At 39.3% G+C, this 27,249-nt stretch overlaps 1 protein-coding gene across 1 annotated transcript in view; it reads right to left on the bottom strand.

The window, feature by feature from the left end:
- The window catches only part of SORCS3 (sortilin related VPS10 domain containing receptor 3), a 638,451-nt gene that overhangs the window by 16,238 nt on the left and 594,964 nt on the right, over positions 1-27,249 (bottom strand). The window contains exons 17-20 of the mRNA XM_062214350.1: positions 26,270-26,383; positions 23,720-23,891; positions 20,661-20,847; positions 13,308-13,441 (exon numbers count right to left, since the gene is read on the bottom strand). Coding sequence (XP_062070334.1) covers positions 13,308-13,441; positions 20,661-20,847; positions 23,720-23,891; positions 26,270-26,383 — 607 coding nt within the window. The remainder of the gene's footprint in view (positions 1-13,307; positions 13,442-20,660; positions 20,848-23,719; positions 23,892-26,269; positions 26,384-27,249) is intronic.

The following is a 27,249-nucleotide window of genomic DNA, read 5'->3' on the forward strand; positions in this document are numbered from 1 at the left end:
GGCTGGAGCTTGGACAGGATTAGAGATATTGCCCTAAGCTTCAGACACCCTTTCTTCTTTGCCAAATGAAAGTAGGAAGTAGATATATAAGCAGATACACCTTTTCCCTTAACTGAAGGCAAGCCCTCAGGTTCAGGCATCCCATCCCACACTTACAGCTTGGTGATGGTGCACCCAAAACGTGGGCTTCTGAAATTAACAAGGGGTGAGGTACACAATATATCCCAGGGGTCGATAGTGGCTGCTTACTGTCCTGAGAAGAAATCTGAAGTCAAGTTGGGCTCAGTATAGCGATACTGGGCCATGGCCATAGCATAAGAGAATCACAACATGTGTATCACATTCTTGCCATTTTCTAGAATAAGAACTGTGTCTTTGTTACTATTTTAATGAATGACCCTGGTTGACTCTTTCCAGTTCTGAGTCTTAGTTCTTTACCCTTTAAATGAAGGGTTTGGGATTGAAGATCTTTAGGAACTCATTCAGTAATTAGAATCTACATATTGATGAATGGCTTTAGGCAAAATTTCTAATTTCTACCAGTCAGTGCATTAAGACTTACTACCAGAAGAATTCCAACAACTTTACTACCTTAGTCACATTGTTGGAAACAAAGACACCTCTATATCCAACAGAATGGCTAAAACAGGTTTTAAAATAACACCAAATAATGTTGAACAAGTAGAGCAACTGGAATGCTCTAATTCTTGTGGAAATGTGAAACAGCAAACCTACCTTGGAAGGAAGTTTAGTTTTGCAAGAAATTGCAAGAACTTTGTTCCAAAGTGATTGTGCCATTTTACATTTTACAAATTGGCAATTGCAATCTAAGGAAGTTAGTCAAAAGAAAGGAAAACTCAAGTCCACTAACAAAAAAAAATGTTCATAGCAGATGATTTGAAACAGTCAGAAATCAGAAACAGCCCAGGAGTTCATCAACAGGTAAATGAATAAATGAGTCACAAAATATTCACACAATGACTAGAAAAGAGCCAATTCTGATATACAAGGGGTTTGCAAAAGGTTCATGAAAAATGCATATAATGAAAAAGACTATACATAGATTTCAAAAGTGTTTTTGCACCAAAATAAACTTATATTTTAATTTCATTTTCCCATGAATTTTTATGATATATATATAGAGAGATAGATAGATGGATAAATTCCAAAACCACGCATGGTGAAAAAATTCATACTGTGTGATTACATTTTTCATGAAGTTCTATAACTGAGAAATCTAATCTATAGTGGAAAAAAATAAAATACTGAGAAGCAGTATGAGAGAACTTTCTGGAATGATGGTAATGTTTTATATCTTGATAGGAGTTCGAATTACATAGCGAATGCCTTTGTCAAAACTCAGGAAGTACACACTGCAGGTTTGAACTTCCCATTGTTGATGCATTTTATAAACTTGCTTGGAGAAGAGTAGCAAGAATCTTGTACTAAAGTTAATGATTTGAAAGCTGTGTCATTTACAACAAAGTATATAAATTTCTTAAATGTCATGGCCAGTACTGTGGTTGGATATAGCCTGAGTGGCTCCCAAGGTTCCACATGTTGAAATTTAATCCCCACTGTGAGGCATTAAGGGGGTGGAAAGTTAAGTGGACTGTGGTGTTCATAGGTGTGGGCTCTGTGAAGTGATCAGGGTTAAAGTCATTAAGGGATAGCCCCCATCATTGAATCTTGGTGGCTTTATAAGGAGGGAGGGAGGGAGAGAGGTATCAGACAGGCACACACACACATACACACACACACAAAAGTACCCCACATCTCTTGCCTGTGATGCTCTGCACCACCTTGGTACCCTGCCAATAAGAAGGTCATCAGCTGCTGAGGCCCCTGGAGCTTGTACCTCCAGAACAGTGAGCCAAAACAAACCTGCTTTCCTTATAAAGTAGCCTGCCTCAGATATTTCGTTATGGTAATGGAAACAGACTAATTCAGGTGGGGTGGATAGAGAGATGCGTTATACAATAAGTACAGTAAAATGTTAATGGTAGACTACAGGTGGCAGCTATGTGGATGCTCACTGCAAAATTCTTGCAACTGTAGTGCATGTTTGAAATTTTTAATAACTAGTAGCCTAAAATAGAAAAATCATAAATGTGCATTTACTTTATCTGGTTCCGTCAATGACTCTCTGCGGCTATGTTCACTGTCCTTGTGTTTTGTTACTGCTCTCAGCTGTCTTTCGCCTCCTCCCACCTCTTGCCACCAGGCATTTTTCTCCTTTACTAGTCTTCTCCTCAGGAAACCTTCACTGGTTGTATGTCATCTTCTTCAGCTCTTGTCGCAAGGCTCTGGTGGTTACAGCCAGTGCTGAGTAACGGCATCTCTTCTGAGAAGAACAGAATTCCTCCCGTTCCATCTAGCTTATTCCCTAGAAGACCTCGGACCAAGTAAGAGCGCAGGGCTGCAGGACAAGGCCTGCCATCTAAGGTGGGAGAGCGAGGGCTTCCTGCCAGCCGGTCAGGGCACTGAGCCACAACAAACAAACTGTGCTGAATGGAAACACTTGTTCCCCTGATAGCAGGACACAGACGTCCCTGCTAGGAAAATAGCAGAAGCTAATTTTGTTTTCCAAATTGCTTTTGTTTTCCATCAGCTGTTATGGCATCATGGCTGATTTCACTTCCTTGCGAAGCTGGAACACTCACCAGGATTCTTGAGTTCTTCATTGGTCATTGATATCTGGTGCCCAATGCTAAATTAAATCAAGTATTTTAAGGTTCATTTACTCAAATCTATTAGGCAAGCAGACACATTTATTAAGCCAGACCTCTGTTAATCCCAGCAAATTGGCCGTTCAGAGCCCCACAAATCCAACAGGCGGCTGATTACTTTTCTGTCTCTGTGCTTGCTCCAAGCTGCAGGGCCGGCCCACAATCAGCTCCTTGGAATAATACTGCACGCCCTGCTTAGGCTGGGGGTTACATCGCTCCCCACTGAGCATCTCGCACGTGCGACAGGTCACATATTATTCACTGAGCACAACAGGAAGGCACAAAGCTCTGAGTGAGTACTTAGTTATGAGATGTCCACCTGACTAATGGTACAACGAGCTGCAGGGAAATCAGGATGCAGGCTACATCAGGTTCACAGACACAGGAAGTCAACATTGCATATTAGAAAATGCCCACAGTTTAAAATGCATATCTTGATAAAAGCTGCCATTTCCAGATTGAACAGACTGTGCAACCACTGTGCTTGCCTTATGTAAGACCTTCAGTAGATTACACAGTAATATATGGAAAGTGCTTATCACATGAAGTGGAAAGGCATAATGTATAATTGTAGATGTGCTATGTTCAGAACTGTGTAAAATATTAAATACACCCAAAGGCAAGAAAGAAACACAGCAAAGTAATTCCTATAGTTCTGTTATGACTATGGAATTAATATGAAAATTCACAGAAAAAATAATTTTCCTAAAATGCGTGCACATGCATACACATGCTCAAAATACATCCAAAAACCCACTGAAAGTATCTGCTACAGCATCACTGATTTGGCTCTATCTTCCATCTTTCTATCCTAAATTTGAGTTTCCATGAAAAAATTCAAACCTTACATTTGTGTCTTTCACAGCCATCCATCAGCTATCCGCTCCCACTTTCAGCTTCTTCTCCAGCTCCTGCCCAGGTGACCCTTCTAGAGTGGCTTCACATAGCACAAGCATTCCCAAAGCCTCACCTTCACTCACAAATCCCTCTCTCTTCACTGCCTCTGTTTTACTGGTTCTTCAGTGCCAGTGCCGGACAAATTTCACTCCGTGACCAATGATGTCTGCATCCATCACCCTCAAACTGCTTGATTTGACCAGTAATATTACATTCCTATTGACGTCACTTCTTCTATCTTTTCTTGGATGTTAACCTCATCTTCTCAAATAGATCATGTTTCTTGAAGACAACAAATGGCTTTTATGCTCTTTTGTATTCTTCACGATATCTAGCACAAAACACAGAATCTTCCAAAAGACCCACAGCAGTACTATTACAATTCAACATCGCATGCTTATAGGTTTATAGGTGTATGAGTTGGGTTTCAAGAATGCATGCACTCATCTGTTTACTTATATGTACATCACATTTGCTTGCCAATTATTGTGGGTTCAACTTGCCTTCTAATTTGGCAAAAAAATCTCAAAGAATTTATGGAGAATGTTCTATGTGTTCTGCTACTTCTAACCATACGAAAGCCATGGTTGATTTTCATTGATTTTTCTAATGCTTAAATGTAACCTTGTATATTCCTTGCACAAAACAAGTACAGGAATAAATGCCCAAAATCAGGATTAGCTCCTTTAACGGATCAGTTTTCTATCAAAGGGAGCAAAGCACTCTAAAATCACAGCACTCATCATCACACCCAAAAACACCCATTCATTTTCCAGTCAACTATGGTGCTCATTAGATCAATTATTGGACGCTGCGGCCATCTTGACATATTTCTGGTATGGTGCTAGTAGAAAGTACTGAAAATGTACCTCATGCAAATGGACCACATAACCATTTTGGCACAACTAATGGTTAGATGTGTTCTAAACCCTATATACACCTTTCACTACTTGACCTTCACAGCAATAATTGAATATAGTTACTACTATTCTCACTCAAATATTTTGATCAATAAAACTGAGACCCAAAGGACTTAAACTGAAGGCCTACAGCAAAGAAAAATATGTCTAGGCTTCAACCTAGGTTGTTTTGTTCTAAAATGAAGTCTTTTGTATATGAACATTCTTTAGATTCTTTGAAGACAAAACCAGTTGTCAGTCCTTTGAGATCTGGGCAAGTGTGCACCACTTCATGTTCAAGGTAACAGATGAAAAATTTCTAACACAAGATAATTTCTGGTTATCACTAATTTAAATAATAAAACTATAATACCAATATGTAATATAAAATAAAATTTTCAAAATATGGCATAATTAGGTAAGTAGAGAGAGAGAACCAGGGTGGATTTCAAATAATAACTCAGTGCTGTGTTGATCATGTGTTAGATATTAGGATCTGTGTTTTAAGACCAAAGGGAAGACTCAGATTAAGTGATTTGTTCAAGATAATACAGACAATTCTTAGAGTAATATAAACTTGAATTCCCAATTACCTTGTCTCTCTCTCTCTTTCCTCACTCCCTCTCTCCTTTCTTTCTTCTTTCCTTTTTGTCCTTCTCTCTCTCTCTCTCTCTCTCTCTCTCTCTCTCTCTATTTCTCTCTCTCTCTCTCAAGCCAGTTAAAGAAGCCATCAAGCCACTGCATACAATACTGGCATTCCACCTCAGAGCGCTAGTTTCAGTTCCAGCTGCTCTGCTTTTGACCCAGCTCCCTGTTAATGTGCTGGAAGGCAGTAGATGATGACCAAAGTACTTGGGCCCCTACCACCCAAATGGAAGACCTGGATGGAGTCCCTGGCTTTGGCTTGGCCCAGACATGGATATTGTGGACATCGGGGAGTGAACCATGATATAGGAGATCTCTCTCTCTCTCTCTCTCTCTTCCTCTCTCTCTCTCTGTTGCTCTTCATTTTAAATGAATGAATGGATGGTTTTTAAAACCCAATTATTTATTAGATACTGTATGGCCTTTCAGATCTCAGCATCAGCACTCAAAAAAAAAATGATATTGTAGAGGAACATTGTGTCTTCAGTTCTTGGAGGCTGCTGAGCAAATTCTTGCATTAATAATGGCCAAGAACTTCTTGAGCACAGGAGTTCTCAGTAGAGCCCACTGGGTAAATGGACATTTGCAGAAAGAAAGCTCCCTGAATTGACAGCTAACATCTCATATACACAGATGAGAAGTGAGCTTAACATTCTCCTCTTTCTCAATTTTTTCAATAGAGGTTTTTCTCAATGCTTTCACCACATGTGTCTCCTGAGCTTTGAATCAAGATTTTCAGTGTGCAACCTCTAGGATACAAACATGTCTGTGGTGCAGCTAAAGTATCTTGGTGCTATGGGCAGAATTAAGGTTTGCTGAATGGGAATTAGGAGCCCTGGGTTGTAGGTCTAGATCTGCAACTAACTGTTTGAACTTGGGATGCTCATCTTACAAAGGGAGTTTACTTTTCTAATGTACCAGAGAGTTCACTAAATATCCTGCTTTGCTATTATCCTGTTGAATTATAATGGTAGAGGTGCAAAAGTATTAGTCACCTATACCAAGAAATGAATTTGGAAGCCTGAGGCATAAAAATACAAAAAGAAAAGATATATGTGTCCAAACAGAATAGGTATCTGCTCTATTGTTTATCAATACATCCTAAAAGCAATTTCAATGACATAATAAAAAGCATCCATTTATTGAGTAAATACTATATGCCAAGTAAATATATATGATCTTCACCTTCACACAATCAGGATGAGACTGACATTCCCTAAAGTGTACAGGGAGTAGATTGCACCTTAGGTCAAATAATTTGATCAAGCTCACACAGACAAGAGGTGGCAGTACTGGAAACCTAACCTACAATTTTACAAATCCAAGGTCTATATTCTCACCACAGGATCAGTTTGCTTCCCTAGGAAAGACCAGAGATGCGTTATTGTCCACTCTTACAAGGCAAGGCTTGAGTGTAAGGGTAAAGTTCCCTTTGGCCATCACTAATCAGTAACCAGATACTTATTTCACTATCTTTTGATATTCTGCATTCCAAACTCTGATGGATATTTTTCTTTAATTTTTTTTAAATTAAACCTCTTTCCAGGATGAGCAATGTCAAATACATCACGAGTTTCCAAGAAAAACACGAGTCAGAGTTAAAAATTCCAGGAGTCCAGTCACAGGGAAGTCCTCATGATTTTGTAAATTTTGTAACCAAGAGCTAAAAAGCCTCTCCAGAAATTAAGTAAATAAATAAATGAAATAAAGAGAGAGATTGAGAGAGAGGTAAAAACTTTCCTGTTTCCAGCAGGGAGAAAGAAAAAGGAATGATTTTTGTAACATATCAGAGCACTCTTTAAACAAATAAATAAATAAGATCTACCTCCAGAAGAAACTGGTAAATCAGAGCCTAACCTACTAAGATTTTACCATAGGCTAATGACTCTGGGGGAAGGGAAATATGCAACTCCATCCCACCCTAGCTATGCTTGCCCACCTTGGAGAAGGCACTAAGAAACACCTGTGAAGTACTTAGTCCCGCTAAAAGATGCAGGCCTAAACACAGGCCTACAGAAAGCTTCTGGTTCCTCATATCTCACCACCACTTCACCAAAGGCCTAGTAACAGCACTTCCTTTTACCCATTAATTTTGTCTAACCATAAAGAAAAATAATTACAAGCCTACCAAAATCAAAACAACAACAAACAAAAACAGTTTGAAGATACAAAGCAAGCACCAGAACTGGACGTGACAAGTTTGCTAAAATATAGACTGGGATAAACAACTATGATTAATATACTAATGCCTCTGATAAAGTAGATGTCATGCTAGAAAAGATGGCAGTGTAAGTAGAAATATGGAAATCCTAAGAAGGAACCAAAAAGAAATTATAGAGATCAAAAACACTAACAGAAATGAAGAATGTCATTGATCGGCTTGTTAGATCACAGTTGAGGGGCCTGCACTGTGGTGCAGCAGGTTAAGCTACTGCCTGCAATGCTGGCATTCATAGCAGAGTGCCAGTTCAAGGCTTAGCTCCCCTGCTTCTGATCCAACTTCCTCATGTGCACCTGGAAAAGCAGCAGAAGATGGTCCAAGTACTAGGGCCCCTGCCACCCACATGGGAGACCTGGATGGAGCTCTAGCCTTCTCACTTTGAGCCTGGCCCAGCCCTGGCTACTGCAGCCATTTGAGGGGTAAACCAGGGGATGGAAGATCTCTGTTCCTCCCTTTCTTTCTGTGTCACTCCACCTTTCAAATACATTAAATAAAATTTATAGAAAGAAGAACACAGCTGAGGAAAGAATCTCTCAGCTAGTAGATATTACAATAAAAACATTCGAACTGCAAATCAAAGAGAACAAATTTTTGCAAAGGAAACAGGATATCCAAACAGGGTTCAAGACAATTAAAAATGTATAAATATGTGTAAAGTTAAACCCAGAGGGAAAAGAGGGAGGGAAAAGGAGAAATATATGAAACAATATGATGACCCATAATCTCCCTCAACATAAGAACAAATACCAAAAAACAGACACATGAAACTCAGAGAATATCACACAGGATAAATGCTGAAAAGCCTACACCTCAGTATATCACTTTCATGCCATAGGAAATAAAAGATTATGAAAAAAGCCTGTAAGCCAGAGGAAAGAAACAATTTACTTATAGAGAAGACAAGAATTACTTCCAACTTCTGCATAGAAGCCAGGCAGTGAAGTGGAGTCATGCATTTAAAGTGTTGAGGTCAAAAGCACCAAATCACCAAGTCTGTACCTCATAAAATTATTCTTCAAAAATGAAGAAGAAAAAATGATGTCGTCAGATAAACAAAGATTGTGGGAATTTGTTGTCAGTAGATGTGTCTTCCAGAACTGTTAAATTCTTTATAAAGAAGGGAGGGTAAATACTGGTCAGAAATTCTGAACCATGTAAAGAAACAAGGAACACAGAAGAAGACATAAGTGACAGTAAAACACTTTTCTTCTTCTTTTTAGTTGATCTATCAATATTTTATTTAAAACAATAATTGTAACAATGAATTGATTATGCATGCTTATGTATATATCTAATGGATTCTTATATATAAGTGAATTAAGTGACAAGACACAGGAGATAATAGGGAAGAATTATGATTATCTCCTTAGGTAGTTGTATTACCCTATTACCTTATAAGTAGGATAGAGTCATAGAAAACGGGCTTGGATTCATTGTAAATGTGCATTGCAAATTCTAGGACAACCACTAAATAAAGTAATTTTGAAGATACAAGTGATATGCAAGGCAAGGAGAGGAAAATCAGTAAGGACATAGTTGAACTATGTCAATCAACTGCATATAATAGACATCTATAGATTGTGTCATCAGCAAAAGCAGAGTAACATAATTCTCAAACTCATACAGATGTTTACCAACACAGAACACATTCTGGACCTAAAATACACTTTAACAAGTTTAAAAGGAGAGAAACTATATAATGCCCTAACTCCGACTACAACAGAGTTAAACTATAAATCAATAATAGAAAGATAACCGAAAAATAGAATGTGGAGATTAATCAACATACTCTTAAACAATACACAGATCAAAGAAGAAATACAAGAGAAATTTTAAAAATATTTTAACTCAATAAAAATAGAAACACTACCTATCAAAATTGGTAGGAAATAGCAAAAGCAGAGTTTGGAATAACCTTTATAGCACTGGGTACACATGTAGTGAAAGAGAAAAATCTAAAAACAAGCACCTATTCTTCCACTTTAGAAAACTAAAAAAGGAAAAACAAATTCAATCCAAAACAAGCAGAAGAAACAATAAAAATTAGAACGTAAAGCAATGATACTGAAAACAGGAAATCAATAGAGAAAATAAATGAAGCCAAAAGCTGCTGTTGTGAAAACAGCAATAAAACTGATAAGCCTCATGCCAGGTTAATTTAAAAAGAGAGAGGGGACATAATTTACTAATATCAGAAATCAATGAAGGCATCACTACAGATCCTATGCATATTAAAAAGATAATAAATAAATACAATGGACAATTTCATGACCACAAATCTGATAACCTAGATGAAATGGATCAATTCCTTGAAAGATAGAACTTGCCAAACTTCACATAAAAAGAAATAAAATCTTAACAGGCCTATAACTTTCTAAAATTGAATCAGTCATTAATAATCTTTCCAAACAGAAAGCACCAGGCCCAAATGGTTTTACTAGTGAATTCTACCAAACATTTAAGAAGTGAAAAACTATATCAACTATCAATGATTTTTTTAAAATCCAACAAAATCCAAAATAATTAACAACAATAAATAAATTCCTGGGAATAAAAAGTGATTATAGCAGTGTTGCAGAATATAAAGTTAATATACAAAAGTTGACCACATTATATACCAGTAATGATCAAGAGAAATTTGAAGTAAAAATACAATACCATTTATATGAGTACTACCAAAATGAAATAATTATGATAAATCTAATAAAATATGTGCCAGACCTAGAAAAGTTCATGGAAAATGATTATAAAAATTATATATGGATTTCAAATATTTTTGACAAATATAAACTTTTCTTTTAATTCCATTTCCTTTGAACTTTTTGAGGTACTCTCATATGTAAAGAAAACTACAAAACTCTACTCAAAGAAATTAAACAATAACTAAATAAGTGAAAAGAAATAAGAGAGTTTCGAAAAAGTTTGTGGAAAATGGAATTAAGTGATAATGTAATTTTCCATGAATTCTTTGAAACCCTCTTATTTATGGCTAGGAAGATTCAATACTGTCAAGATGTCAGTTCTTCGGGGCCATCAAAGAAGGAGGTACCTTTCTCCGAAGGGAGGAGAGAACTTCCACTTTGACTATGACCCTATCGGAATAAGATTAAAGTCAGCGAACTCTAAAGGCTTCCATAGCCATGGCAACTCATGACTAGAGCCTAGGGAGATTACTGACGCCATGAACAGGAGTGTCAAATTGTTAAATCAGCAACAGGAGTCACTGTGTACTTACACCCCATGTGGGATCTGTCCTTAATGTGTTGTCTAATGTGAAGTGATGCTATAACTAGTACTGAAACAGTATTTTTATACTTTGTGTTTCTGTGTGGGTACAAACTGATGAGGTCTTCACTAATTATATACTGAATTGATCTTCTGTATATAAAGAGAATTGGAAATGAAAAAAACAACCTGGTGTTAAATTGGAAATGGCATAGAAAATTAATTATTTTTTTTAAAAAAACTATTATGTAGTATCTCTGTCTTTAATGTGCTGTACATTGTTATTTAATGCTATAATTAGTACTCCAATGGTAGTTTTTTCACTTTATGTTGCTATATGGGCAAACTGTTGAAATCTTTACCTAATATATACTAAACTGATCTTCTGTATATAAAGAGAATTGAAAATGAATCTTTATGTGAATGGAAGGGGAAAGGGAGCGAGAGGGGGGAGGGTTGCGGGTAGGAGGGAAGTTATGGGAGGGGGGAAGCCATTGTAACCCATAAGCTGTACTTTGGAAATTTATATTCATTAAATAAAAGTTTAAAAAAAAAAGATGTCAGTTCTTAGCAATTTGATGTACAGATTCAATTGGAATCCCAAATTCCAAGCAAGTTATTCTTTAGTTAACAATAAAATTTTAAAGTTTATATTGAAAGGGAAAAGACTCAGATTAACGAACATAATATCGAAGAAGAGAAAGTTGAATGACTGACCCCACCTGACTTGAAGACCAATAGTAAATGTGCATTAACTGAGGCAGAGTGGCACTGGTAAAAGAACAAATAAATCAATGTAGCTTAATAGAAAGCCAGAAATAAATCCATTTCATATTTGAGGAAATAGCAAAGGCACTATCACAGAGTGAAGATACTCTTTTCAATAAATGGCACTTGTACAACTGGACAAGCAGTTGCAAAAATAAAATGAATCTAGGTATAGACATACCCACCAAAAAATGAATCTAAAAATGAATCCAAGATCTAAATATAAAATGCAAAGCCATAGAACTCTAGGAGATAACTTAGGAGAACACCTAGAGACATTATGATGGCAATTACATTTTAGATAAAACACCAATGGTATGACCTGTGGTAGAAATAATTGATAAATTGGCCTTCATTAAAAATACAAAAGACACTGTCCAGAGAATGAAAAGTCAAGCCATATGCTTGCAGAAAATATTAGCAAAAGATATACCAGAATTGTTATCTAATATACACAAAGAACTCTTAAAGCTCAACAACAAAAAAAGAGCAACCAGACTAAAAAACAAGCAAAAGACCTAAATAGATATCTCATCAAATTTGATATACAGTTGCCATATAAGCACACAGAAAACGTGCCACATGATATGTTATCAGAGAAATGCAAAAGCAAACAACAATAAGATATTACTAAGCTGATTAGAATGGCCAAAATCTGGAACATGACACCACCAAGTCTTGGTGATCATGTGGAGTAAAAGGAACTCTCATTCATTGCTGGTGGAAATGTAAAACCATCCACAATGTTGGGAGACAGATTGGTGGTGTCTTATAAAACAAAACATTCTGTTTCAATACAACCAAGCAATTTCAGTCTTATTATTTATCAAAAAAAGATTGAGAACATACTTCACACAGAAATCTGAACACACACATTTACAGCAGTTTTATTTATAATTGCCCAAACTTGGAGGTAACCAAGTTGTCCTTTAGTAACTGAGTGAATACACTGGTAATCCAGACAACAGATTCTTATTCAAACTAAAAATGAATAAGCTCTCAATTCATGAAAACACATGACATACATGTGCATGTACATGTCTAAGTGAAAGAATCCAATCTAAAAATGCAATATACTGTATGACTTCAAGTACAGCATTCTGGAAAAGTCAAAACCACAGAGACAGTAAGATCAGTGGTTGCCAGAGATTTCGTGTGATGACAGATGAATGGGTGAATCACAGAGCATTTTTAGGGCAGTGAAACGTCTATGTTAGGTTATAATGGCAGGTATATGCCATTACACATTTGTCCAAACAGAAGAATATTAACAATAATTAAATTGAGAAACTCAATTTTTTTCCCTGATTCTATCATACAACTGCTGTCATTCTCAACACAGGCATCATCATCACCATGTCCTGGGAATATGTGCAAAGTCTAGAATTTGACCTAGTTAGTTATTTTTCCTGGAAACATGACAACCTCAGTATTTTGTCTAAAAACATTAACATTTATAGAATATTAGCAAGTGTTGATAAGGTTTCTTTACTCGTGTTAGCTCATCATGTGTCTTACTCCATTTACCTGTGTTATCTCATTTAATTTTCACAACCCCACACTTAGGTATCTATTTTACACTTGACAGATGGGGTCATTTAATCTCAGAGCTGCTAAGTAATTTCCTTGATATTATGGAACTAATGAGTGGAAGGCCAGGATTAAAATAAATGGAGCAATTGCAATTTTGTTTAGAGGAGCAAGAACATACAGGTTTGTATACTTTCTCAAACTATTTATTCTTCCTTAGCATTATTTAAACTTTCCCTATTAAAGTACTGAACTTGGAGTTGGGAGGTTTGCTTGATTCAATACTATGGCTCATAGCTTCATTCCTCATTGCCTCAACCCCAGGGTCCCCAACATCAACACAGAAGTTGGACAACAGGAGAATTCCACGTAGATCTAAAGAAAGGGTCAAACCTTTGTACTATTGCCAAACCACCAGAAATAGGTCAGAGTCCCCAGCTGACTGGGCCACACAACGGCACTGATGTTGACCTCTTTATTTCTTATAGCAACAAATGGAACTCGGAGATGAACATGCTCCACTGGACCTAAAGGAACAGGAAAAATAGTGTCAATGCCTACATTCCCAGAGCAAATCGTCAAACTATCATACTCCCAGATTATTAATAGGAATCCTTGTCACCATCTACCATGTGAAACTGCGGATCACAAACTCACAAATGTTAGGAGGGTGTGTGTGTGTGGATACATACACTTGAAATGAAGCACCAGGTTCAACAGGGAACTCAAATCAGGGGTCAGATTTTTTGAGTGACATCTGAACTTAATTTACATTTGATCAGCCCAACCAAGAATGCTAATGAACTTCTAGTCCAAGGATAAAACTAGCTTACAAGACACTTGGCCAACAAATAGGAAGATATACAGCAGCCTATTCCACTTCTGATGATTAGCCTGTATTGTGATTTGGGGGTCAGTGCATTGTATGGAGGGTTCTTCCATTATCCTCAATTGTTAATTGATTTGCATCCTCTCTAACAATGGGCCATTGTGCCTTGTCACCCACAGTACACTGTGGGGATCACTCAGAATCTGAAAAGGCCATTTGAACAAAAGGGAAGGAGAAACAAATACCAGCTCCTACATAATAAAATAAGCATCTTCTCTTTCCTTTCTTTGGAATACTGGCATAAGCAGCATCAAGTTCCAAACTGGCAGGTAAAAGTACACACATGAATACATCGTAGCTCTAAAAAGGCAGAATTTTAATTTATACCACCTCCAAAATAAAATGAGAAGAGGAAAATGCTGATGAAAACTTGTTACTGCATCCAGGCTGCATTTAGGGTGTGAGAGTCAACTCTTCTTCCTGTGGGATTTTCTCCCATCTCCCTACTCCTTTTCTTCCTTCCTCCCTTCTTTAGTTCTTTACTTTTTCTTATTCCTTATTTCCCTTCCTCAAATATTTCCTACTGAACAAAGTCCAATTAGAATATTTTTATTGGCACCATATTAGAGGACATTTTCTCATTTTCACCATCATCACTTTGACAGGTGCAGATGACTGAAGAGATTCTGTATGAAGGTCTCAGGCCACGGCTGGCACAAGGGCACTCCTCTTCTGGGGTCCTTATTCTCCCTCCTGGAGGCGGGGAGGGCACACTTTTCAGGCCATTTACCCTTCACCGTCTGCATCCTAGCTGGCTTTGGAGAGTGCTCAGTTTGCACAGTACAATAACTGCAGTTCACAACTTATTAGATATTTTATAAACACCTAGGCAAGAGGAATCTGAAGGTTCCCAATGCAAAGAAATGACAAATACATGTAACTAAGTAGCATACTAGACCCCATAAACACAATTAGGATATGCCAATAATTAAAAGTAAAAAGGAAGAAAACAGATGGATATTTCTCATTTGAAGTCTGGCACAAATTTGACTTTATAGTCTTTCAAATAATTTTTGTGTATTCTCATTTTTTTTTTTAATTTGAAAGGCAAAGAGGCAGAGACAAAGAAACAAAGAGATCATGTGTTCACTGTTTCACTCCCCAAATGGTCGCAACAGCTGGGGTTGGGCCAGGCTGAAGGACTTGAGTTCTTGCCACCCATGTGGGAGACCCAGATTGGGTTCCAGGCTCCCAGGGTGCTCATTAGCAAGAATCCAGAATCAGAAATGGGGCCAAAATTTGAACCCAGGTACTCCAACATAGGATGAGAAAGGCCCCAAGTGAGTATTAACTAGTAGGCCAAATGCCTGCCACAGTTGTCTGATTTTTTCCTTTATCATATAGAACCTCAATTCTACACATATTATTATGTGCTTGAAAATAAGGGACAATACTTGCTCTGCCTTCATTACAGCCATAGAATCTTTAAATGTGCTGTGTAGATGGGTAAAGTATCATATTACTAATTATAGGTATCTTTCTATCACTTAATACATCCCCAACACAAATTTACTGCTTCTATCAACGGACAGAATTCCTTCTGAAGACAGATTACATTCTTTTGAGTCTCAATGGGCATATTCTGTGCGATAGGAGACTTCATGTTAGGTGAGATGTTTGGATGGCAATTGCTATTTAGGTAATGAGTCTAGCTAGGACAGACTGCATTTCCTGAACAATCAACATATGTTCAAGAATGTATGTATTTACAATATTATCTGAAGTGAAATAAACAAAGACAGACAAATACTGGATGACCTCATTTATCAATGTTGTTTTGAAATACATATATATATATATATGTACATACAAATATACGCATACACATATATATAGATATATATGTATGTATGTTGTGGAATACATACTGTATCAGTACAACTAACTTGTGCACTACATTATTTCACATACTTACCTTCTTGTGGTGAGGACACAATAAAAATATATAATTTCTGTACATTAAAAATTGATTAAAAATCTATATAGAGTTTGAAAATGTTTCTTGCTTATGGATTTCTGCCCTGGCTTCAGATATATGGTACCTCAAGATTTTTTTAAGCAAATTATATTTTTTAAATATATATTTAACTTGAAAGGCAGAGTTAAAGAGAGAGAGAGAAACAGAGAGAGAGAAGGAGAGACAGAGAAAGATCTTCCATCCACTGGTTTACCCCACAAATGGCCACAACACCAGGAGCTGGGCCAGACTGAAGCCAGGAGCCAGGAGCTTCTTCTGGGTCTCCCACGTGGATGTAGGAGTTCATGCACTTGGGCCATCTTCCATTGCTTTCCCAGGCACATTAGCAGAGAGCTAGATTGGAAGTGGAGCAGCTGGGACTCCACCCAGTGCCCATATGGGATGCCGGCATCACAGGCAGTGGCTTAACCCAAGTATACTAACAGTGTTGGCACTAGCATCACTTCATATATACAGTTGGTTTTAAATTTATTTTAAATAAGCAAATCTGTGTTATTTTGGATGATTCTTTTGATGTCAATGACAGTAAAACACCACAGGTATGAGAAAACAATGACTACTTCAGTTGAATTATTTGCCCTTTTTTACAAGTTTACTAGATTTCTCTGTCTACTGTGTTTCACTGATGAGTAAGAGAAAGAGGCTATGGAAAAGGGCTTCTTGCTAGCCTGTGTCCCAGGAGGAATATGTGGAGCTTTATTTCTTAAATAAAATTTATAATTTTTCTCCATTCCAAAGTTTTTTCTTCATTTGATGGGAAAGGACCCTCCCTTTACCATCAAAGTCATTACTTCTGTTCTTACTGCTATCCCCGAAAACACATGAAGCCAATGGCCATCTGGGGAGTGAACCAGCAGATGGAAGCTCGTTCTTTCTGTGACTCTTTCATAATAAATAAATAAAGCTTAAAAAAAAGGCATGAAGCTGATTTCTCTGATTTCTCAAGCCATTCCACAGGAATTCTGGGCTTTTCTACAGGTAAGTGAGGCTTCACCTACGGCTTGTGGCTCTAGAAGTTCACTTCAGCCATCTGTCTCCCAGGGGCCTTGGTTCGGCCAGCATTGACACTGGCAGGTGCTCTGTTGCCCCCAAGAGCAAAGAAGGCCGTTCCCTACACTCATGCCAAACACAAAGGGAGTCCCAGGAATTGGAGCACCAGCAAACACAGTCACTTCTACTCCAGAGAAAGCATGTTTGGTTAAAAATAACCTTTAGAAACAACACCATGTAGCAGCTTCTTAGGGGAAAAACTGAACCAGAAGCTCCAGCCTTCAGCATGGAGACAAAACGTAGATGAGTGAGAGCGAACTGAGAGGACTCAGGAAGGAACCCGGCAAACTCCCCAAATCCTCAGTGTCAGATACTGGCCTTTTTGATAAAAATCTAATAATCTGTGCGATATTGGTTATTACAGGCAGCTAACAACTACTTTTGTTAGCTAATGGCCCAAGGTGAGGCCAAGAGCAGTTTCCACGACAATAACTGTCTGGTAAATGCAGCCATGATTGATTCGGAGGGAATTATGAGCACGATAAAAGTTTCAAGGAACATTTCCTCCTTCATGCACATAACCCACAATGTAAACCTGCTCTTTGCTGTTGTGTTTTTTCTTTTTGTTTTTTGCCACTGAGATACGTTGGTCTTCATGTGCTGCAGGCAAGGCCCACTGCAGAGTGGGCAATGCGGGTAGAGTAGCCCCTCGGTGGGGTAGCCCCTTGTAAAGTTCTTTTACTTTCTTTGTCTTCATTTTTAAACGAAGCAGAAGTGTCAGGCAGACAGTTCATAGGAAGTGCGGGTAATTACTATAGTAACAGGTAGCATTCATCACAAGCTAAGCTGGGTGCTAAGCAACATTTTGCACACAGTGCAGAAAAATGTTAACACAGACCTGAGATTACTATCCTTAGGAAGGTGTGCGTGCAAGGCTGGCCCTTGGTTGGCATCTGGGAATCTTCCCTGGGAGTGCTTCCAGTCAATAGCTAAGTCACAAGAGTGGTTCACTCCATCTAAACTATTTTTACAAGAAATATGGTTTATTCTGAATGCCTGCATAAGCATCTGGAGTTTTCATATATGCAAATCAGAGGTCCCTACGTATCCCATCCCCAATCAAAACTATGGGCACTAAGTCTCCAGTGAGCTCCTCTGGTAGGCAGTCCTCTACACATGATACTAGCAATCATTCCGAGAAGAATGAGCACATCCTGTGGAACTTCCAGGGGGAGAGCTCTTGGATGTTTATGCCCGACTCTCCCCCAGATTTGTGCCCTGAGCTTTTCTGCTCATTTTTTTTGTATGTTTTTAGTAGAACTGATCTTGGCCATGAAAGAAGCCAAACACTGAGCCCCATGAGTCCTCCTGGTGAATTCCCAGGCCTGGGTGTAGTTTTGGGGACTCCATGACACAAAGACTTATCCAATGTGACACTCACAGACTCCCTATTACAGTAATAAAGACGGAGAATCAAAAGTTTATAAAGATTGAGGAATTTTATTAATGTCAGACATTTAACATAGGGATATGATAGGAATTTGAGCATAGGTCTCTGTTACTCTGAAATCTGGGCTTGTAAAAACCTAGCATACTCCCCAACTGGGTTGGAGACCTGGTGCTTTGGGCATAGAATGATTGTAGCTGGTCAGTGTGGTTATCACCATTTTGCCTCTTTATTGCCCATTTTAGCAGTACCTCCCCTTGTCCCTCAGAATGTAAATTCTGCAAGGGTAGGATTATAGCTATACTGTCACTTCCCCAGTGCCCTGATGCCTGTCTTGCACATATTAAGGAGTCTCTATATATTTGCTGAGTCAGTGAATAAGTGGTTTGTGTGTGTGTGTGTGTATTTTTTCTTTACTGTTACAGCAGCCTCCTGAGGCAAAGTAACAGAATAAAATCATTTAAAGTTGGAATTCAAACAAAATAGAGAACTAAGTTACCTCAAGTTCATGTAGATTGTTGTTTTTAGGTATACAATTGATCCACAGTCCAGATCTCCTCCCATACACTTGCCCCATCACTGCTGGTCCCTGGACTACTATTGTGATCAGGGAGCTAGCACAGTGCCTACAGCTTGCCAGGACTCGGGAATGGGCTGTTTCCTTAGTGGAGCTGAAGGCATCACTGAGTTGTCAATAGCAAAGATGCTCCTTGTTTTCACTGAAATTCACCATATGTAGCATATTACTCACAAATCTAGTCAAACACAGAAAACTTTAAATAGAAAATCCCAGTAACAGCCCATAAACTTAACTGCATGCTATTCTTAGTTGTGTTATATAATCTCATGTTATGCCACCCAGAACACTTGATCCAGTGTATCCATGATGTATATATTACCTGCCCCTAACTTTAAGGGAAAAATTGTAAGATTTGGTATTATCTCTGGTTACAGGCATGCACTGGAGGTGTTGAAACATCCCAAGATAGGGAAGACGACTGTACAAGCAGGAATCTTGGAAATCCTGAGATCCACAGGTATCACTGATAAAAGTCATAACTCAGTATCATCCCTATCATCTCTATAAGAACATGTTTTTGATATCTAACATCCTAAAAACAAGATTTAGAAGCCAGCGCTGTGGCTTGGCAAGTAAAGTTGCTGCTTGCAATGCCGGCATTCCATTTGGGCACCAGTTCAAGTCCTGGCTACTCTACTTCTGATCCAGCTCCCTGCTAATGTGCCTGAGAACGCAGCAGCAGATGACTCAAGCACTTGGCTCCTGCACCCATGTGGACACTCAGAAAGAAGCTCCTGACTCCTGGTTTTTGGTCCATCCATGGCCATTGCAGCCATTTGCAGAGTGAACCAGTGGACAGAAGATCCATTTCCCCCACCCGCCTCTCTCTCTGTCTTCCCTCTGCCCCTGTAACTCTGCCTTTCAAATAAATAGATATTTAAAAACAAAGAAAGAAAACCAGCAATGATATATATTAAAAAAAACCACGATTTAACTTCCTGTCAATTATCAGGATAGTTAACATATAAAATGGGGGGCATGCATTGTGGCACAGTGGGCAGCTTCCTACTCATTCGTCCTGGGAGGCAGCTAATGATGGCCTATGTCTAGGTCCCTGCCACCCACGTGAGAGACCCTGATGGAGTTTTGAGCTCCTGGATTTGGCCTAGTCCAGCTCTGGCTGTTGCAGGCCTGTGGGGAGTGAACCAGTAGAAGGAAGATCTATCTCTTACACTGTGTCTTTCTCTTTCAGGTAGATAAAAATAAATATTTAAAAATACACTCAACAAAAGCAATATATTTCAGAACTTCAGCTGTTATTTCAGTTTGTGTCAAGAAATGGTCAAAAGCAATGAAACAGATTCTAAAATAACAACAAAAAATTCTGGAGAGTTCTTAGAATTATTTTCAACACGATGAACTTGCAGTAACCTTGGATGTAGGAATTAAGTTTGTGTGCTTTTGGTGCTACACTAAAATCTAAACATGTATTTCTTTAATCCTTCTTTAGCTCCTCCAACAGAGATAATGGTTTACTTTGATTTATGCTATTTTCACTCATAACAGTTTGAAAATTAGTCTGAGACCACCAACCAAAAGAGTTTCTACTTCTTATATTTTCAGGATTTTCCAAAGCAAGCAGAAGCGACATTGGCCTGATTGAATGTCTGCATGTACACACATTATGGCAGAGAAATGCTAAAAAGGAGATGGTAATATATCAGCCAAACTTTCACAATAATTTATCTGTGTCAGTATCATCAAGCTCTGAAACACAGGTGGGTATCCATCTCAGTCTTTTACTTTGGGTTACTGCAGTGGACACAGTGAACCTGACCTCAGCTTCCAATTCCAGGAAGTCTGGACAGAGGGTGATGTCAACCGGGAGGAAGGGAAGCCAGGAGCTGGCCCACGCTACTTACAAACTACGTGCAGGAAGAGGACAGCTGTGTCTGAGCCAAGGCTGTTCTCTGCATAGGCTGTCACCTGGAAGATGCCCGCACTCTTATACACATGCTTGATGCCATCCTCAATGGGGCTGAAGTTAGCATAGGACACAGCAATCCCATCCCCAAAGTCAAGCTGGATGTTTGTCCTTTGCAGATCACCCTGCAACAGGAAATAGCAGTTGGCCTGGGTTCTTTTACATGCTTCAACCTGACTTATCTCATGCTTTGTCCTATAGTGTTAGCATCACCCTCTCAGGACTTACAGTTTTGCACAGAGGGCTAAAATACCCTTTATGCATTCCTGAAACTCATATCTGATACTCTCAGGTACTACTGGCAGGTACTACGGACCTATCGTCCCTGTATGTCCAAGTTTGGAGCAGCCTGAGTTGGTGTGAGACAGGCAACCGTAAGTTGGAGCCTCTGTGAAGCTCTGAAGTGGGAAAGTCATGGGCTTCCCCGTCTCCCTCACACATGGTTGAATTCTTCTTCTTCTAGGTCTTAATAGTAAGAGCAAATAATAGCAACAGCTACCACTTAGTTTCTTAACAGTGCATAGCAGTTAGTCTCCTCACAATTCTAAATTACAGAGAATATTATTATTTTAATTTTATAAATGGAACAAAAATAAAATCAGCAGACCAAACTCATAGCTAGTTGTAGAAGACACAACTTTGGGACGTAAGTAGTCTGTTTTCCTTCTATGGTTGCGAACCACAGTGCTATCATTATAGTTGTTCCTATATTTGAATGTTCACTACTATGTCCCAAGAACTATGCTAATCACTTAATACAACCAGAATGCTTCAAAAAGATTCATAGAAAATAGTATTAAAAGAATTTATTTGGTGCCAGCGCTGTGGCTCAATAGGCTAATCCTCCACCTTGCGGCGCCGGCACACCGGGTTCTAGTCCCGGTCGAGGCACCGGATTGTGTCCCGGTTGCCCCTCTTCCAGGCCAGCTCTCTGCTGTGGCCTGGGAAGGCAGTGGAGGATGGTCCAAGTGCTTGGGCCCTGCACCCCATGGGAGACCAGGAGAAGCACCTGGCTCCTGCCTTAGGGTCAGCGCGATGCGCCGGCCGCAGTGCGCTGGCCGTGGCGGCCATTGGAGGGTGAACCAATGGCAAAGGAAGACCTTTCTCTCTGTCTTTCTCTCTCACTGTCCACTCTGCCTGTCAAAAAAAAAAAAAAAAGAATTTATTTGGGGGCAAAAATTTTTTAAATCCAAGAGAGGTATTTAAAAAGTCTATGGAAAACGTGTACTACAAAAACATCATGAATCCATTTCAAATATGCTTCTTTCAGAATAAGATTTACCTTTTAATTCCATTTTTCATGAACATTTTGAAGTCTCATTATATTGTATAACTCAATCTCCAAAGAGCTATATGTAGTAGGATGATTATTCCTAGTCTATAAATACTGCATGCAGGCAAATCCTATCTCTGTTCTCTTGTTCTTAAGAGTTTCCTAAGCCTACCTAAACCCCTTTCTTTCCTGAAGCCTCTTCTGATCACCCCAGCTGACAGATGTCCCTGTCTTTTGGAAGTCTCAGAGCTCCTTGGGTGTTGCCTGGTGACATGATGTGAATAGTGTAGATGAATGCATCTTAGCACATTTAAGTTTCTTAAGGGCCATTGCTAAACCCCATTCTTTCTGCACTCCTTTCCCACTATATTGGGCCAATATTTTGCATAAATGCAGTGAACTTGATCCTGAAGCAAAGATACTAGAAGAGGAAGAAAAGGAAGTCTCTGTTCACGTACAGAGATGGATGACAGATTAGAGAGAAATACATCACTTGGAATTATGAGCCGATCCTTCTGCCCAGTGAATGTGCATGGATCACACTTTCACTTCCCATCTCTTCCTCCATGGCAACCCAGATGTGAATGAAATATTGATAGGTGTTTTCTTGCCCCCAACACAATGTCAACTACCCTTGAGTTTATGAATATAAATTAAAGTGAAAATGAACTAGAAGTAATTCAAATGGATAAGATCATGGCTCTTCATATCCATTCAAGAGAAAGTTTTTACAGCTCTGGCCCTGGAAACTCCCTAGTGGAAATGTGATAATGACCTTCTCTGAATCTTAAAGTCATTTAATTCAAACACCCAGTGTCGGTGAAGGCTGAGGAATCTGTCAACCCAGGATAAGGAAACTTCACTGTCCTGTCCAGTGTAGTCTTGACTTTAAAGGCTTCTGAATGCTCCTGTTCGTGAAAAAAAAGGCTTCCTGCCCTGCTTTGCTCTCTTTTGGAGATCTCAAGAGCACAGAGCAATTTGCATATAAATTTAGGAGGCTTTGTCAATCAGGCAAGCCTTCCTGCTCCACCACCTCAGCAAGAAGTCTCTGAAATGTTCCTGGTTGGGGAAGAAATGAAACAGCTCATACAGGGAGCAAGAAGCAGACAAGAGAGCTGTTTCCACCCTGAAATGAATGTATGCAGTCTGATTTTACTGCCCGGATTGCAGAAGACACTAAAGAGTAAACTAATGGAGCAGGTAGCTGATGAAAAAGCGACTAATATAATATTATTCATAAAGGTAAATTTAAAGGATTTCATGATCTTCCCCTACCATCATATTCACACTTTCATGACCTTTTTAAGGCTTTGTGGACTTTTCTAATCAATGGGACTAAGGGTTAGGATAAAGCCAGTGAGGTTCCTGAAAACAACAGGGAAAATTTGAAATTCCCTCTTTTGGTAAAGTTTACAGTTCATGGTCTCACAGAGATAAGCTTTTCCTTAGCAGAGTAGACCCTAAAGAGGAGCCTGAAGAATCTATCCTTAACTGCATGCCCCAAAACAAAGGGGGCCCCACTGCAGACTGGAATGAATGGATGAACGTTTTTAAATACCCTTGGCCCTCTCTCATCCCTGCCTGTTTCCTGTCCCAAAGTCTTAGCTTCTCACCACTGAGGCTGCTACAGTGGCCTGTATGAACCTAAGACCTTTCTTCCCTCTGTGCAGCAGGGAATGGCTTGCATGTGAGTTCTGACCTCAGAGACCCCACTGGGCACCTACCTCCTCCATGAGGATGATGAAGGTTGCATTATGTCCCTGTTCTGCCACCAGGCGTCCATCAGTCGTCACCACGTGGAGGCCTCGAGGGGCTTTTCCAGGGCACAGCTGGGCCTTGGCTGAGTACTTGTCCCTTAGCCCATCTGTGCAGTTGTTGGATACTATCCTCCGGTACCTAGACAGAATCAACAATTAACAGTGGTGTGGCTTAGATTGAGTGTGTGTGTGTGTGTGTGTGTGTGTGTGTGTGTGTGAGAGAGAGAGAGAGAGAGAGCAACAGAGCAAGGACAACACAGGCAACTCACCCAGCTGTCCCTAAAAGCCAAATCTCCAAGATGACAGCCATTCATGAACCTAAACAAATGCTGAGGAACTGCAGGCCCTCTGCCTCAGAAAAAGCCGCTCCTTCCACATCGTTATCGATCCTTCCTGGGGAGCCGGGGATCAGATCAGTGTCTAAGCCAGCCAAGAAAAATCAATGTCTGACTCACACACAACAGAGGAGACGGCAGACTACCAGGCCAGGAAAGCAGGAGGAGAAGTGCTTTTCTCTGTGAGGAAGGGGTCTGTTCTATTTCCCTGAGGCCACCTCTGACTTTTTAAGTACCAGAAAACATCTAGAACATGAGACTTCCAGCTCTCATTGGTTAACAGGTCTCTTTCTGTCTTCTCTCCAACCCTGGGATGTCATTACTCCTCCAATATCTAACTGCCCTTACTGGAGCCACTGGGCTATTTTATAGCATATTTTCTCTTCTCACTAATATTCCAGATTTCCCACTCAACTCAAACGCCAGTATAGAAGCACAAGTTTGATACATTTATTCAATCCCACTGAAGTAAAACTACGCTTCAGAAGATGTTGGCTGGTAAAACCTCCCTAAAAAGCACCATGAACTTCTGTGACCACAGCAGAGTGATCTCATGTCACCTCCCTTGCCTGCTGATCCCAGCATGGGAATTCAAGCCAAGTGTCTGCCTACAGTCCTGATCTGTGTGACCAACATTATTTCCAGGCATATCATCATCTAAAAGCTATACTAATCAATGCTCTGCTAAAAGTATATAAAGTAAATGTGACACCACCACCAAAACCACCATCATCTTTATCACCACTGACATCACATCTTGCTTTCTTTCACCCTCTCTGTCAAGAATAATTAACCAAGCCATCCACATTGCCTTTTTTCCTCCTGGCCTTGAGGGCAGAGAAAGACAAATTCCTTTTGAGTGTTACTGGTCTCACATTATATCTAACACTTCTCCTGTGGTCTTCCCTGCTGAAGCACCTGCTACTCACCTCCATCTAGAGATCTTAAGGGGAAGTGAAACAAATGGTATATATGTAGCTAGTGCTTCAGATGAAATTCTCATGTATCTTTTTGTCATACATGGTCAGCTCTCCATATTCATGGATTCTAATAATAATGACATCATGCGGAAGTCTGTTAAAATGAAGAAAGGGATCCCTATCTCAGATCTCCCGAATCAGAAGTTGCATTCTAACACCAGGCCAAGATGATACATGAGCATATTAAAACATGAAAAGTGCTCTATTAAACCACCCATCCACTTGACAATTCTCTCGTAGATCATAAAGGCAGCAGAGGCAAGGACAGACAACAAATCTCTAGGGAATTTTTTTCCAAGCAGTTGTGAATGACAGTTAAGTGAACCAAGAAAGAAATATAAATGTGAGTGGAGGATTACCAACAGTGCACCTTGACCTTCTTATCTTAGGAATTCCTAACTTCTGAATTGATAATTTTTCAGCATTAGTATCTTAGAGCTTCAGGTCATCTACCACCAGAGAGCATGGAAATATATGCATATCACTTGTATTAATTTTATTCTCCTGAGGCTCAAGAAACAAGGCATCATCTCTTTTAAGAAGAAAATTGCTGGGGTTGGCACTGTGGCATAGCAGGTAAAACTCCAGCATCCCATAGATGCACCAGTTCCAGTCCTGGCTGTTCCACTTATGATCCAGCTCCCTACTAATGGTCTGGTAAAGCAGTGGAAGATGACCCAAGTGCTTGGGCCCCCACACTCAAGTGGGAGACTTGGAAGAAGCTCCTGGCTCCTGGCTTTGGATTGGCATAGCTCCGGCTGTTGTGGCCATTTGGAGAGTGAACCAGCAGATGAAAGACCTCTCTCTTTCGCTCTCTCCCTACCTCTCTCTCTCTCTCTCTGCCTCTACATCTCCATAATTCTGCCTTTCAAATAAATAAATAAATCTTAAAAAAGATAAAAATTCCTAACCAAACAATAACTAGTGTCTACCAGAGTCAAATGGCAAAGAGCATTGAAATCTACGTGATTTGAAAATTCTTCTGATGCTCCCCAAAATGAGTATTCTGAGCTAAAGAACTCCTTGGTTTCCCTCATAAGTCACCTTTCATACACACTCTGTAAACCCCATAATCTCTAGTACACCTCTTTTTCTCTATATACTTCTCTATATATCTTTCTCAATAGCAGCGCACTGCTTTTAATTCCAATACGGGGCAATAGGAAAACAATGAGTGGAGTTCCTTCAGGCATTCTACTCACCCAGTGCTGTTAAGGTAGCTTTGACCAAGGCTGCAGTCCTTTGATGGAGATGCTGGATTGTACCAGAAAGCTGGTACACACTGGCTTTCCCCATGTCTCTCATAACCATAGTCACTGCCAAGAAGAGAAATAATGGTATGTATTTATAATACTAAAATACCAGACACACAGAAATTCACATGTTCCTGTTGTCATCCAAAGAGTCACAACACATTGACTGAAATATCCCTAATGGCAGCAAGAATTCTTACCTTGAAAATAATTTTTAATATTTATTTATGCAAGAGAGAGAGAGAGAAATTCTCTCATCTGCTGGTTCATTCCCCAAATGCCTGCAAAGCCCAGAGTCCCAAAGGAGCTAAGAACTCAACCCAGATCTCTCAGATGCGTGGCAGGGGCCCAACTACTTGAGCCAAGTCTTTATCAAGACATGGGAATCAGCAGGAGTCAGGCATCAAACCCAGCTACTCCCTAACCAGTGTCTTAACTACTAGGACAAACCCCTGCCTCTGGATTTTTAAATCAGAAATAATACAAAATCATTTGGATCCTAGCATGTAGAAAAAGCAGTGGAAATTCTAGGTTTAAAAAGTATGTATTTAAATGTGACAGGTACCTCACTTGCAGGTCAGGTACGCTTAATGTTTAAGAGCATATTTTGGGCACAATAATATTTCTGAAATGAGTAAATGACAACCAAGAGGACATCTTTAAAGGTCAAAATACTCTGTGCTACAATTCAATATATGTTATTTCAAAATTGATTTTAAAGATTGACATTTTTCCTACAAACTCAAACATAAATATGCATGCGCATTCACGTATATACTTAGCCATCCAAATGTTTCCTTATATAACACAGACCCCTATTTCTCTAAAAATAAAACTAAACTGGAGCTCTTCCCTATGTTTCTGCAAAATTCAAGGCATAATACAGAGAAGAAAAAAAAGTCAGATACGATTCCCTTGTCTGTTCCTCT

The sequence above is a fragment of the Lepus europaeus genome, chromosome 17 (assembly GCF_033115175.1).
Source record: "Lepus europaeus isolate LE1 chromosome 17, mLepTim1.pri, whole genome shotgun sequence".
In the NCBI taxonomy this organism is placed as follows: domain Eukaryota; kingdom Metazoa; phylum Chordata; class Mammalia; order Lagomorpha; family Leporidae; genus Lepus; species Lepus europaeus.